General features: G+C 42.6%; 1 protein-coding gene across 5 annotated transcripts in view; it reads left to right on the forward strand.

Annotated features, from left to right (window-relative positions):
* Nucleotides 1-9,596: 9,596 nt before the first annotated feature.
* Nucleotides 9,597-16,222, forward strand: part of USP40 (ubiquitin specific peptidase 40) — a 75,174-nt gene continuing 68,548 nt past the window's right edge. The window contains exons 1-4 of one of the 5 annotated variants that reach the window (XM_023724484.1): nucleotides 9,597-9,720; nucleotides 10,856-11,073; nucleotides 14,109-14,176; nucleotides 15,362-15,475. In XM_023724484.1, coding sequence (XP_023580252.1) covers nucleotides 10,875-11,073; nucleotides 14,109-14,176; nucleotides 15,362-15,475 — 381 coding nt within the window. In that variant the 5' untranslated portion in view covers nucleotides 9,597-9,720; nucleotides 10,856-10,874. The other 4 variants (XM_023724488.1, XM_023724485.1, XM_023724483.1 and 1 more) reach the window with 4 other exon arrangements.

Below are 16,222 nucleotides of genomic sequence, written 5' to 3' on the forward strand. Positions count from 1 at the left end.
TATTTAACATGTACACCCTAGCAATGAATCTCAAAATAATCTTGCTGAATAAAATAAGCCAGACAAAAGAGATGTACATAATGTAAAATTGCATTTACATACAATTGTAGAAAATGCAAACTAATGTACAGTGACAGAAAGCTGTGGAGGGGGTGGGGGGTAATGTGGGGTGGGGAACACAGCTGGGAGGGATTGGGAGACAGGGATTACAAAGGGCACGAGCAAACTTTGGGGGTGATCATTATCTTGATTGTGACAGTGGTTCTACTGGTGTTTACATATGTCACAACTTATCGAATTATACACTTCACATATGTGCACTTGATGGCATGCCGTTTGTATTAGTGCCTTAGAGCTGACATTAACTAAGTACTACAGACTGGGTGTTTTATAAGAACAGAAATTTATTGTCCCACAGCTCTGCAGGCTAGAAGTCAGAAATCAGGGTGTCAGCCATGTTGATTCCTTCTGAGGCTTCTGGTGACCTTGGTGATCCTTGCGCTTCCTTGCCTGTAGATCCATCACTCCAGTCTCTGCCTCCATCATCACATAACATCTTCCCTCTGTGTGTGTCTGTGTCTCTTCTCCTCTTTTTCTAAGAATGACGCTCATATAGGATAAGGACCCACTTGACTCCAGTATGGCCTCATACGAACTTGATTACATCTGCAAAGAACCTACTTCCAAGAAGGTCACATCCACACGTGCTGGAGGTTAGGACTGCAACTATCTTTCTGGGGGACACAATCAATCCATAATCCCAAGTGACCCAATAAAACTGTTCAACATTAGTTAACCAATTAATATTAGTAGCAGTTCTACTATCTTATTCTAGTCTTCCAAAATATAGTTTTCTTATGGCTGTGGGAAAATTGCATAAATGGATTGCAGAGAATGGCTGAAAGTGCATAGGTGATTGAAGACAGCGGCTTTCAATCTGTTTGGGCCGGAACCCACAGCAATACTTCTCATGTAACATCACAACTCAGTGCACAAATATGCATCTATACATCTGAAACAAATAGTTCACAAACAAACTTTGTCCTTACTACCATCGTATTTTCTATCCAATCCAATTTTATTCTATTTCTGTTATTCTTTCCTCCTTTTTAATGCAGATTACACCCCCCTTAGAAGCAGGGATGGGAGACTATGTCTCACATACTTTGGACATATTACCACGAGGGATCAGTCCCTGGAGAAGGGCATCGTGCTTGGTAAAGTAGTTGTATTTGTTGCTGTTGTTAAGTTCTATCAAGTCTATTCCAACTCATAGTGACCCTATGTACAACAGAAGGAAACACTGCCCAGTCTCAAGCCGTCCTCACAATCCTGGTTATGTTTGAGCCCATTGTTGCAGCTACTGTGTCAATCCATCTTGGTGAGGGTCTTCCTCTTTTTTGCTGACCCTCTACTTTACCAAGCATGATGTCCTTCTCCGGGGACTGATCCCTCCTGAGAACATGTCCAAAGTATATGAGATGTAGTCTCGCCATCCTTGCTTCTAAGGAGCATTCTGGTTGTACTTCTTCCAAGAAAAATGTATTCATTCTTTTGGCACTCCATGGTACATTCAATACTCTTCACCAACACCACAAGTAGAAGTCAGCGAAAAAGAGGAAGACCCTCAATGAGATGGATTGACACAGTGGCTGCTGCAGATATATGTATAGATATATGCACAGATATATGTATGGATATATGTATAACTATATGTATAGATAAATGTGGTGAAGTGAGTTACTTTATGTGGCCTTTTGCCTAGGTTCTTTGTCAAAACAGCTTGAGAGATTCTTCCCCTAAGTCCTGAGGAGTTACCTTTGCCCTAGTTTTCTATCCCAGAGGGTCTGTTACTTTTGCCAGGTTGATGGACATTTCCTGGGTAAACTGTAAATAACTTGATGCTTTGATACTTTTGGTCTGGACCTGGGCTGCAGTCTGCCCTGTGACTGGTATGCTCCTTGCAGGGATTGATCAATATACTGTGCCAATGAAATGACTCTAGCTTGCTATGCAAATGAGGTGTTTGCAGCCTACCGAGAGGGGACTGGTCAGGTCATGGCCCTGGTGGGAGGGCCATGGCTTGAAATTGACAAGAGGTTGCTCATATATGCAGCCAAGCCCACAGAGGTATCAGAAGGAAGAAAGAAGTAGGAAAGGAAAAAATGCAAGAGAGACAAGAAGAGAGAAGAAGCAGAGACAGAAGAGGCAAAGAATCTCTTAAAAGAGCTATAACACAGGTCAAGGGCTATAACACTGAAGACAGCGAGAGGCCGATAAGGGGCCCTGTGGCAGAGTCGGTGGGGAAGGCAGAACCCTGCAGCTAGGAAAGCAGCTAAAAGAGAGCTGAGCAAAACTGCTACACTGGCCATGAGCTGGGTAGTTAGCTGGGGAGAGGCCGGCAGCAGGGAGGTCAAAGGCAGAGTGGCCTGCATGTCTGAGAGGGGGCTTGCAGGGCCAGAGGCCTGTCCTGAGGGGACTGAGAAGAGACCTGTCCTGAGGCGGCCGAGAGGAGGCCTACACAGCTCAGAGGAGGCGTGCATGGCAGAGAGGAGGGCCTGCGTGCTGGCATGGCTGAGAGGAGCTGAGAGAGCTGTACCGCACCGAAGAAGGGAGGGAGGTGCTCCTTTCCTCGGGGAGCTGTCAGACTTGCCTACATGCTTCCTGATCCTGATCCTGATTTGTACCCTGTCCCTCCTTAATAAACCACTTAACTATAAGTATGGTCTGTGGGTTGTGTGTGGCCATTGCAACGAATTATTGAACCCAGCAGAGAAGTAGAGAGTGCGGGGGAAGGATGGCTGATATCGGAACTGTAAAAAGGTTGGAGAGTGGAAGTATGTCTGACCTCCACCTCATAGGGATCAGCTTTGGGCTCATTCTGGCTCTTATCCCTAAGATACATGAAACCATATATGGTTGTATACTTTTATATCTCTTTATAGATATAACATGCATAAAACTATATGGTTCAATGTAGTTTATATTTTATAGCTTTGTCTATATAATAGATAGACGATAGCTATAAAATGGTTCTATGTATATCTGAACCCCTCTGGCCTGACCCCAGGATGCAGTGAGCAGCACTGAACTTGGAGTCAGTTCAGAAAGTTGCAGGCCCCGCCCTTGGGGCCTATCGTGCGAGGCCTGGGTGCTGCTTGGTGCCATAAATGATGGAGCGATAAAGGGGTGAAATCCCTTTGACCGGGCTTAGTCTCCTGGAGTCCTGAAACTTCCTCCTCCTTGTCAGCAAAAGACTCGCTTGCCAGGAAGGAAACTCCAGGCCTGATTTTGGCAGGCCTAAACCAGCAGCCTCCCTGATTTTTAAAGAGCGCTATTTTACTTTCTCATCAGATGTCTGGAAAGTCCCTTGCTGAACAACATCTTCTGAGCACCTGGCAGGTCCTGGGGACTGGGCTACACACTGTGGACCTGCAAGGAGGGAGACTCAGCAGGGAGACAAAGAGAAAATGACGCAGTGCAGGGGAGGGTGGCACAGAGGAGGCATTGACCCTCTGCCAGCTGTTCCTTTACCCACTGCCATAGGAATGACAGGGGCAGGGAGAGGACTCACCTGCTGCACCGCCATTACTGATAACTGCAGACAGCGGGTGGCTCTGGGCAGTCTCCCTCTCAATACCCTCCTCTGGCCTACGTCTGTGGACAGCGACGCTTCAAGTTCATGGGAGCCCAGTAGGGGCGTTCTGCAAAGCCTCAGGCTTCCTTGGGCTTCCTCTACTCTCCCCAGTGAAAGTGCTTGGCTGCTAACCGAGAGGTCAGTGGTTCAAACCCACCAGATGCTCCTCGAGGAAAAGACGTGGCAGTCTGCTTCAATAAACATTACAGCCTTCAGAACTCAGTTCTACTCTGTTCTATAGGTCACCAGGAATCAAAATCGACTTGACATCAGTGGTTACTGTGCCCAGCCCCAGTGTCCCTGTGTGGCACAAACAGTTAACGTCCTTGGCGGCTCACCAAAGGGCTTAAGATTTGAGTCCACCCAGAAGTACCTCAGAAGAAAGGCCTGGTGAGCTACTTCTGAAAGGTCACAACAATTGAAAGCCCCGTGGAGTGCAGTTCTACTGTGACACACGTGGGGTCACCGTGAGTTGGGATGGACTGCAAAGCAATTGGTTACTGGTTACCTCCAGCCCCACATACTCCATGTGCAGCCACACTGAAAACGCTTAACTCCCACTCCTCCCCACGTTCATGCATGTGTGCTTATGCTCCATGGCCCAGCATAGAGCTGGCATTCCCAGCCCCAGCCCCACCCTCTTACAAGGCACCCAGATTACCCTGCCCCCAATGCACCTGCTTTTACTGACCCGAGGCTGCTTGTAGGGGGAGCGTTGGAACCAAAACCGTCGCAGCAAAACCTGAGATTTGTCCTTTGCTTAGAAAGTAAAAACCAGTTACTATCGAGTCAACCCCAAGCGTAATAACCATTTGCACCATCCAGGTACTCCATTTAAAAAGTATTTTACTTAAAAATGAACGCAAACATAAACTACGGAGCCAAGTGAGGGACTTAAGTTATCCCCCTAACCTTTCAAACTGAAATGTATGACTGCTCTGAGTAATCCTGCCTTATACACTAGTAATTACACTAATTTATCTCTATTCACTGGTGATGCAATGCCTCTTCTCAGGGTGAGTAGAGTATTGCTATATATCTAACATTTATGTTTTATTGGACTGCGTTATGTAGTAGAGCAGTGTGGCCCATGCAGTAAGAGTGGTTTTTACATTCCTAAAGAACAATTTTTTAAAAAGCAAAAATAATACAAAGAGGTGTGAGTGACAAAGACGTCATGTGGCCCACAAAGCCTAAAATATATTTATCTGACCCTTTACAAAAAAAGTTTGCAGATTCCTGATACAACATGTTGACTTTACATAAACAAAACAACTTGTTATCTGCTACAAAAACATGTAAAACACCTTTAGCGTGTGTATGATGGGAAGTACACAGTTGTTTTTATTCCAAAAAAAAATCCTCATTAAAATGGGTTACATTATATAAGGGTGTACATCCTATAGGCCAACTAATGCTATAATTGTCATTTTGAAGTTTGCATTCACTCATGTAAATAAATATATGCATTGTTATGTATTTACATATATATAATATTAGGTATACATATATTCTTATTATTGTTAGTTATTTATCAATACTGCCTGTTTAGATAAACTACAGGACATTCAAAGTAAAGAATTTCATGCAATCATTAAAAACAACAGGCTAGATGTTTATGCTTTGACTTATAAAGGTATTTACAATTTATTGGCAAGTAAAAAAATGCAAGTTAAAGAACAGTATCTCCAGCCAGATTCCATATTTCATTTTAGTAAAATGGATGTTAAAATTACATCTATATATGCATATAGAGATGTGAAACAATTTTAGAAAAACAATTTCAGAGCATTTTCCTATGGAGGCTGATACAGGACTAGCAAAAAGGCCAATTTCATTTCTTACTACTTTTTTTTTAGTAGTTTTCAAATGAAAGAATTAGAAAATGCAGCCTGGAGAGTCATCAGTTATACACACACACATACCAAAGGGATCCACTTTATGAAATTTGTTCATCCACAATTAAAGGAAATGGCATAAAACAAGTCATTGAACCAGAAAGAAATCAGAAATGTGACAAACGTAAATGACCAATCCCAGTTCAGCAAGGAGTCAGTTTTTATACCCAAAGCCAGGTTGTTCTTAATGGGCTAAAGAAGACGTAACTTACCTGTAGCAATGGCTTTCCCTGGTTGCAGTTGATGCCTCCAATGTAGATCATGTTGGGCATCACACGTTGGGGATACTCCAAAACAAAGTCACTTTTTAGCAACCAAATTGACGTACGGCTGTAGAGGTCATAAGCTGTGACCGGCGGTTGGAGAATCTCAGAGGCAATTTCCAAACCACTTCCCCTACGTGTCTGTCAGTTGGTTGTACCGTGAGGGCTTTCGTGTTGCTGTGATGCCGGAAGCTATGCTTCTGGTATTCAAACACCAGCAGGGTCACCCATGGCGCACAGGTTTCAGCTGAGCTTCCAGACTAAGACATTCGAGGAAGAAGGGCCTGGCGGTCTACTTCTGAAAAGGATTAGCCGATGAAAACCTTATAAATAGCAGCAGAACATTGTCTGATATAGTGCCAAAAGATGAGCCCCGCAGGTTGAAAGGCACTCAAAATATAACTGGGGAAGAGCTGCCCCCTCAAAGTAGAGTCGACCTTAATGACATGAATGGGGTCAAGCTTTTGTGACCTTCATTTGCTGATGTGGCATGACTCAAAACGAGAGGAAACAGCTGCAAACATCTGTTAATAATCGGAACCTAGAAGGTACAAAGTATGAATCTAGGAAAATTTGAAATCGTCAAAAATGAAACAGAATGCATACCCATCAATATCCTAGGCATTAGTGAGCTGAAATGGACTAGTATTGGCCATTTTTAATCAGACAATCATATGGTCTACTAAGCCAGGAATGACAAATTGAAGAGGAATGGCATTGCATTCATCGTCAAAAAGAACATTTGAAGATCTATCCTGAAATACTACACTGTCAGTGATAGGATAATGTCCACATGCCTACAAGGAAGACCAGTGAATACAACTATTATTCAAACTGACACACCAACCACTAAGGCCAAAGACGAAGACATTGAAGATTTTTACCAACTTCTGCAGTCTGAAATTGATCAAACATGCAATCAGGATGCATTGATAATTACTGGTGATTGGAATGCAAAAGTTGGAGACAAAGAAGAAGGATCGGTAGTTGGAAAATATGGCCTTGGTGATAGAAACGATGCCAGAGATCACATGATAGAATTTTACAAGACCAACAACTTCTTCATTGTAAATACCTTTTTTCACCAACAGAAACGGCGACTATACACGTGGATCTTGCCAGATGGAATACACAGGAATTGACTACATTTGTGAAAAGAGACGATGGAAAAGCTCAATATCATCAGTCAGAACAAGGCCAGGGACCAACTGTGGAACAGACCATCAATCACTCATATGCAAGTTCAGGCTGAAGCTGAAGAAAATTAGAACAAGTCCACGGGAACCAAAGTACAACCTTGAGCATATCCCACCTGAAATTAGAGATCATCTCAAGAATAGATTTGACACATTGCACACTAATGACTGAAGACCAGATGAGTTGTGGAAGGACATCATACATGAAGAAAACAAGAGGTCATTAAAAAGACAAGAAATAAAGAAAAGACTAAAATGAATGTCAGAAGCGACTCCGAAACTTGCTCTTGAACGTCGAGTAGCAAAAGTGAAAAGAATAAATGATGAAGTTAAAGAGCTGAATAGAAGGTTTCAAAGGGTGGATTGAGAAGACAAGGCAAAGTATTATAATGACATGTGCAAAGACCTGGAGATAGAAAACCAAAAGGGAAGAACTTGCTCAGCATTTTTCAAGCTGAAAGAACTGACAAAGAAACTCAAGTCTCAAGTTGCAACATTGAAGGACTCTACAGGGAAGATATTAAACAACACAGGAAGCATTAAAAGGAAGGAATACACAGAGTCACTATACCAAAAAGAATTCGTCGACGTTCAGCCATTTCGGGAGGTAGCATATGATCGGGAACCGATGGTACTGAAGAAAGAAGTCCAAGCTGCACTGAAGGCATTGGCATAAAACAAGGCTTCAGGAATTGACGGAAAACCAATTGAGATGTTTCAACAAACGGATGCAGTGCTGGAGGTGCTAACTCATCTATGCCAAGAAATCTGGAAGACAGCTACCTGGCCAACTGACTGGAAAAGATCCGTATTTATGCCTATTCCCAAGAAAGGTGATTCAACAGAATGCAGAAATTATCGAACAATATCATTGATATCACATGAAAGTAAAGTTTTGCTGAAGATCATTCAAAAGCTGTCGCAGCAGTATATCTTCAGAGAACCGCCAGAAATTCAAGCCAATTCAGAAGACGACGTGGAACGAAGGGTATCATTGCTGATGTCAGATGGATCCTGGCTGAAAGCAGAGAATACCAGAAAGAGGTTTACCTGTGTTTTATTGACTATGCAAAGGCATTCAACTGTGTGGATCATAACCAATTATGGGTAACATTGCAAAGAATGGGAATTCCAGTACACTTAATTGTGCTCATGAGGAACCTGTACATAGATCAAGAGGCAGTCGTTCGAACAGAACAAGGGGATACTGCATGGTTTAAAGTCAGGAAAGGTGTGTGTCAGGGTTGTATCCTTTCACCATACCTATTCAATCTGTATGCAGAGCAAATAATCTGACAAGCTGGACTGTACGAAGAAAAATGGGGCATCAGGATTGGAGGAAGACTCATTAACAACCTGTGTTATGCAGATGACACAACCTTGCTTGCTGAAGGTGAAGAGGACTTGAAGCACTTACTGATGAAGATCAAAGACCACAGCCTTCAGTATGGATTACACCTCAACATAAAGAAAACAAAAATCCTCACAACTGGACCAATAAGCAACATCACGATAAATGGAGAAAAGATTGAAGTTGTCAAAGATTTCATTTTACTTGGATCCACAATCAACACCCATGGAAGCGGCAGTCAAGAAATCAAAAGACCCAATGCACTGAGCAAATCTGCTGCCAAAGACCTCTTTAAAGTGTTGAAAAGCAAAGATATCACCTTGAAGTAGTTAAGGTGCGCCTGACCCAAGCCATGGTGTTATCAATTGCCCCATATGCACGCGAAAGCTGGATTATGAGTAAAGAAGACCAAAGAAGAATTGACACCTTTGAATTGTGTTGGTGAAGAATATTGACTATACCACAGACTGCCAAAAGAATGAACAAATTTTTCTGGGAAGAAGTACAACCAGAATGCTCCTTAGAAGCAAGGATGGCGAGACTACTTCTCACATACTTTGGACATGTTATCAGGAGGGATGAGTCCCTGGAGAAGAACATCATGCTTGGTAAAGTAGGGGGCCAACGAAAAAAGAGGAGGATCCTCAACAAGATGGATTGACACAGTGGCTGCAACAATGGGCTCAAGCATAACAGGGATTGTGAGGATGGGTCAAGACCGGGCAGTGTTTCGTTCTGTTGTACACAGGGTCACCATGAGTCGGAACCGACTCAGTGGCCCTCAACAACAACAGAGAAAGTTGCCATGAGTGGGTGCTGACACAATGACAACTAACAACAAACAACAAAGTAAGTTGGGAATTGATTTTAGTTGCCGGTGAGTGTTCTCCGTAGCATTTTCTTAACGGAAGCAGATTGTCAAGCCTCTCTTCCGAAGTACCTTTGGGTGGGTTCGAGCAGCGAACCTTCAGGTTAGCAGTCGAGTGCAAACCGTTTGTGCCATCCAGGGACCTTAAGTTGGGAATTAGCCATGGTAAAGACAAGTATTCGTGATCTCTGTACACTCTACTGCAGCTAGTATGGATTGCAAACAGCAATAAATACAAACTTAATAATGTGAATGAATGAGTGGCCCGCTGGCCAACGGGAGCGCTACCACCCGCCCTCACTCCTAAACGCTCGCGTCGGAAGAACTACATTGCCCATAAGGCCCCGCAGGATGGGCAGGCGCTCCCGCGGGGCATCCTGGGAGACGTAGTCCGCGCGGCCGCAGGAGCGCCGCAGGAGCCCCACCCTCGCCAGCATGGAGGCGTCCGGTTGAGGCGTGTTTGTTCGCTTCGAGTTTTGGCTGGGGCGGGGGTCTGGGCTCTAGGTTGTAAGTGGGGCTGGCGGCCGGGCGCCCCGGGAGGGGGGTGGAAGGCGTTGGGACAGTGTAGGCGGTCCAGCCTGAGGAGGGCGAGGCGAAGAGCGGTTCGGGCCTGCCTGGGGAAGCGGCGCTCTCCTGGCGTCGGGTCCGCGGTCTTCTGTCGCTGCGGCCTCCGTCTCGTTGTGCCCCAGCCCCCCGGGGGTCCTAAGGCCCAGAGGGCCCCATCCTCGGTCCTGGAGTGGGAAGACACGAATCCCGACAGCGAGCTCGAGACCAGATTTCAGAATTCCATTTCTCTATAATTTTTTCCCCTGAGGAACGGACTTGAGAATAATTGCATTCCTGTCAGGAACGCAGTCGTAAATGCACTTCCTGTCGCGTAGGAAGTGTGCTAGGTGCTTTGCATTCCAGATCTGCAAGTGACCCTCTGCAACATCCGATGTGAGATCTTGAGCAGGTCATCTAGGCCCCCAGGGCTGATCTTTGGCTCACTGGGTACAGCTTGGAGGGCCTTTAGCGTGATGATGTTACTGGCAGGGTCTTTCCAGTGACCCTCCTCCTGGCTCTCCAGCTTGGAGGCTACATACTAAACTGCTATAAAGTAGGTTAATTTGATTTATTTAATTCATTTAGGTGTCGTATCAGGTCCTGAGGGGTGTTAGAGGCAGAGATTTTAGTGATTGATGGTGCCCAGGCATCTGTCAACTCAGAATCTGTGATTGGCTTTGCCACCCCATCAGTGAATTAGGTGCGGTGATGGGTTTTGTTTCTCTTTTCATTAGTTATGTGACTGTGCCCTTTAAAAAATAGCTTTCATTTATTGTGGGCCAGACCCTACACACTAAGTGGCTTTCCTTCATCATGTCATTTAAGGGCTAAAATGACCCTTCGGCATAGGTGGTAGCCTATTTTGCATACAAGAAAACAGGCTCGGTAACTTGGCCTGAGGCCACACACGTAGGTAGGAGCTTGGCATGGATGAAAAAAATCCATGTCTTGCTGCCTCCAAAGCCCAAAGGACTGCACATACTTTCTAAGGAAAAACTTAAGATAGAGAACTTCTAAGTGTAAAGCAGGGAGATTTGGGGATTTTTTTTTTTTTTTTTAAATAAAACATTTCTGTAACATGTCTTATTTTTTTAAGGGTAGTATTTAGTTTCACAATGTTTGGGGACCTATTTGAAGAGGATTCTCCCAGAGTGTCAAATAATCAGTATGAAAAAGGGAAGAAGTTAAAGACTAAAGCTTTGGAGCCATCTGCCCCTAGAGAATTCACCAATTTAAGCGGAATCAGAAATCAGGGTGGCACCTGTTACCTCAATTCTCTTCTTCAGACTCTTCATTTCACACCTGAATTCAGAGGTATGGAATGTTACATGCATTTGATTAGTAATATGTACAGTTGTCTCTACATGTAATTATGCAAAATGAAAAATAGACAAAGTATCTTAAAGATGTATTCCACAGTATGTGTTTATTACAGATGTAAGACAAACCTTGGGTAATTCTTTTGCAAAGAAATACGAAGCTTAAATTCTCTTAAATATGTTCTGTGTGATGGCACTAATGTTTAGTAACAAAAGCAAAAAATAAGGCAATATATTTCTTTTAGGTTTCTCAGTTTAAAATTCAACATAAAGACAAATCTGCCTTGAGTATCAGCCTTCATTGTTGTTACACTATTTGTGTTTAAATTGTGTTTTTAATATGAAAAGTTTTAAATTTTGAATCTTAAAAGATCTCCAGAGTAACAAAGTTAAGGCAGAGTTACCCGAACTCTTGGGGGCAAAGGATGTCACATTAGTGTTTATACAGGTCCACAAGGGTTTATCTGCAGTTCTGAGATCCAGAAAGCTCTGATACCCTGATCTGATGTGATTTGAACTTGTTTGGCCTCAGAACTTGACTTTATGTGAGGCTGTATACATCAGGGTGACTATTCATGCATTTGTTACAGGAATATTAATCTGCTTGATTAATGAATACTGTCTGTGCCAGACCGTGGGACAGGGTAAATAGACATAGCCCTTTCTTCATATTACCTTTCTAGGATCTGGAAATTCTGAATTCGAAAGCCCCAAAGATTTAACATAAGGAATTGTGTGCAAGGAACAGAAACCTACTCAGATCACCTCAATTAAAAAAGGGGTTTACTAAAGGAATATAGGAGACTCTCCCAGAAACCAACCACAGGAAGCAAGCCTAGCCTCACTGGACCCTTGATTTCTTGTCCCTGCTTCCCTCTACATGTTTGTCCCATTCCCATCCCTGCAAACTGGCTTCCTCTACAGAGGTCTTAGTCTCTGCCCTCAGTTTCGTGTGAAACCTGGGCCTGACTGGGGTCCCTGACAACGTGACTTTGTAGCTCAGTTTTCCACAGAGTCTCTGTATTCAGAGGAGAGACATCCTGGCCTGTATCCATTCTGCGCATGCCCGTTGGCACCACTGCTGAATTTACCAAATCCCCATGATGTCTTCCATTGCTTCTAAGCTTAGAAAGACTTCTGCCTCCAGAGATTTAGTACATATTTTCCCTTATCCTCTTCCCAGGCCAGTCTAACGGATTGGACTGCATGTGGGATTAAGAAACGTGCTCTTGTCCTTGCCTCCATCTCCATGAAAATATTTCCCCGATGCCATCAGTAATTCCACCGTTAGTAATTTCAGGATTACTAAGCAGATTCCTTGGAGGGATAAAACTTTTCCAGGCTTCAATACAGGTGAAATTAAAGGACAACTTGAAGTAGAAAAGTAGCCTTAAAAAGAGACTGAAGATGGAAGAGAGTCTCCTTTGCATTGGTAACAGCTGGGGCGGGGGGTGGGGGCAGGTCATGGAGAGTTATCACTAAGGAAGGATCAGACAGAATGTCCCAGACCTTCCTGTCCCGCAAAGGGGACTGCCAACCAAGGATGTAGTTTGGCATCTTAGTGTGGACTGGGGCTTAGCTCGAATCCCAGTGCTCAGTGAAGGGAGATTTCATTTGAAAGGGGTATGAACTGGCCAGAACTGGAGGAAGACAGTTTTGGAGAGTAGAACAGGGCTAGGGTGGATTCCCTTATACTGCCAGTACAGTGCAGCTGACAGTAGTGAGAGGGGACTGTAAAAGTTCTTACGCCTTTTTGGTTTTTATGCTTTAACATCTAGGATCACTTTTTCCCAGTTCCAGCCTTCAGAGGAATATAACATACGTTAATAACAGTAACTCCCAAGAGCAGTGGTTTTCGATGGGGAGACAACACCTGTTCCATCCCTTGTCTCCGTGGAGTATATCAGTGTTTCCCAGCAGGAGTTCCTATCTAGATTTGGAACAGACTTTCCAAAAGATTCAGAAATGCCCCCCTGCTTGGGGCACCTAGGCCTTGGCTTAAATTCAGGAGACTAACATGCAGTGCCATCTTAGTTTTCCAAGTAAGGTCACCCTCAACGTAGAAAAGATGTTTTAACACCAAAAGAAGGAAGGGTACCATCTCTGACAGAAGGGTCAGAAAGGAAGTATGGGCAGCCTTACATGTGGTATGTAAGTGCCCGTCGGTGTTGCGGGGGGCAACCCTACATTTTCCTCACATTCCTCATGTGGCTTTTGGAATCCACTGCCATAGGCAATGAGAAACCATAGAAGTCTCTGAAACGTTAGCATGCCACTTTATTTTCTTAGAGTCAGCGGTGAAAAATAATGTCACAATACTTAAAAAACAATATCACCCGTGAGTAATGTGCTCCCTTGAGCAATCAACTATTTGAGACCAGACTGTCAGCATTTACCCAAAAGCAAAGGTGAGAAGGCAAGGAGGGGAAGGGAAGCCGTATCAATCAATGGAAACAGAACAAACAGTGGAAATAATGAGAATACTGACACACTGTGAAAATTGCAACCAATGTCAGGAAACAATTTTTATCAAAATTGTCAAATGGGAACCTAATTTGCTGTGTGAACTTTACCCTAAAATACTATAAAATATTTTTTTTAAAAAAAGAGTTGAAGCAAAATAAATTCTAGTTATATCAGTTATCTAAATGTTTATTAAAACTCTGTTTATGTACTAGAAGGTAATACAGATGAATATTTATATAATCTTTGGGTTGAAAAGTTACGTTAAAGTTTCACACCAAAGGGAAAAGACTGATGGCTTTGGTTACATAAATTACATTTTTTTTTTTTTTAACGTATAAAACATCTAAACAAGATGGGAAGTCAGAAAATAAGCTGGCAGAAATATTTCCAACATAAAATAATGTTACAAGAAAGCAGAATATGTGGAGTCATGATATAAATATTGCCAGAGTCGTATTACTGAATCTGTAGCTGATTTCGTTTAATGGTGGGCTTAGCTCTCTAAAACAGTTTTCTAAAATGAGATATTGTCGTTTACGTCTCTGCTTCTGCCTTTCTGTTTAGAAGCGTTATTTTCTCTCGGTCCAGAAGAGCTTGGTTCTTTAGAGGATAAGGATAAACCTGAGGCCAAGGTATTAAATCTAAGATTTATGGGACGGGGCGGGGGCTGGAGTATTGAGGAAATGCTTTTTTTAAAGGAATTAAGTTTCTTATTCATAGAAAACAGTCCCTTTATTAATTACCAAATCTAATTTGTTTGTAGAAAGTGACTTGGCCTATAACCTATTGACAATGAAATTTTCCTTCCAAAAACAATTTTATAAATATACTTCACTCTTCCCTGTGTTTATTCTTTCTTCTGGTGATGAAGATATTTACAGATTATCCACATTAACCTACTAAAAAAACTATTTAATGCGCTTTTATGCAACAACAACAAAAAAAACAGATTAATATTTTTTCAGTATTGATATTCTGGAAATAAATTGACTAAGTAAAGTATTATCTTGTATGCTAGTGTGGTGAGACTTTATTAAAAATGCAGATCCTTGATAAAATCATGTTCTTCCCCTGCTTGAAAATCATTCAGAAGTTCCTTATTGCTTTCAGGATAGCTCCTATACTTCTTCGTAGATCCAGCCCAGGGTTTCTCAGACCACCTGTGTGGCAAAGGTCCAGTTTGTGTGTGTGTTTAAATTCCCAATCTGTTGGGGATCAAGCCTTTTGTAAGATATAATAAAAATGCCGTGGCAATGTCAAATTGCCATAAAAGTTTCTCTGCATATTCTCACTCTTGATACTTATAGTTTAGTCCACAAACCAGACTGTGAGTGGTGCCACTCAGCCAGCCCCTCCATTTCTCCAGCCTGCATTATACCCTCGCCCTCAGCACCCCAAATCAGAGGGGAGCGGGCTTGGAGTGAGCAGGAAGCAAGCAAGGCAGGGCACATCAGGGCCAGGAGGAGTATGTTTGTATCTGAGATATTTTAGAGAAAGAATGAGCTATTAGAGATTTAATTTACTGTCAGTCTGTAATCAGTTGGGTGGTTTATTAGGGTCTGTTTGAGTTTTAATATTGATCTGAATTATGCCAGGGTAGAAATTCCAGATAATTACAACTTTTTGGATTAAATTGGAATCGTCAAAGAAAACCTGAATCTTAATTAGTTCACCTTCTGTAATAAGATATTTAGAAATGCTTTTCTGTGTGAACTGAATGAACTGATAGTAGGAGATATAAAATGAGTATGCAGTTCTTTTTAAAATCCATAATCAACATTTAAAATACTTCATTTAGAAATGCTTTTGTCGTTCAGGTTCGAATCATCCCTTTGCAGTTACAGCGGCTATTTGCTCAGCTTCTGCTCTTAGACCAGGAAGCTGCATCCACAGCAGACCTCACTGACAGCTTTGGGTGGACCAGCAATGAGGTACGAAGGGAAGGTTCTCTAAGCCAAAGTTGCAGGCAATAAAGGAATGAGTAAACACTGATTTAGTATGTACTTATCTCACTTCCTTTAATTTTATCTTAGGGTCTGAAGATATTGTATAAATGTTTCCTTCTCTTATTAAAAATTTACAAGCCAAAAAAATATTTTTAGAGACTTGCTCTGTGCAGGACTTTCTGAATGGCTGTGATTTTGGGGTGGGGAGAAGGTTGTGGATACAGAAGAAGAAGAAGACCTGATTTTTACCATTTCTGTCCTGAGAGTCTTTATAGTCTAACCAAGATACAACGCATATTGCTTGAAAGCTGCTTAGCACTTACACAGCAGGCTGCTAATCGGCCTTTTAGGCTTTGGCTAGCAATAACAGATAAACCAAATGACAGGTTATTCCAAAAATTCTGTCTGCCTTTGTGGTCTGTGCTTTTGTTTTGCCTCTGCGCGTTCTGCTTTGAACATTTGCCTCAAGCAAAACAGTGAAACTATTCTTGCCAGGTCTTTTCATCCTCCCTGTCCTTTCTCCTGACTGTCTTTTCTTCCTGAGTCCTAATGTGTGGGGACTTTCTCTCATTTTTCTGTGTGAGTTCATAAAAGCTGTTCCATTATGTGAAAATAATAAGCATTTGTTAGCAACAAGTAAAGGGGTGCTTGTTGTCAGTCTTGGTGAACTAGATGGAATCAGTCAAAGCCAGCTGTTTGACTTTTTATGGAATAGATGTGTTCTTACAGACA

Source organism: Trichechus manatus, unplaced genomic scaffold, assembly GCF_000243295.1.
Source record: "Trichechus manatus latirostris isolate Lorelei unplaced genomic scaffold, TriManLat1.0 scaffold00249, whole genome shotgun sequence".
Lineage (NCBI taxonomy): Eukaryota > Metazoa > Chordata > Mammalia > Sirenia > Trichechidae > Trichechus > Trichechus manatus.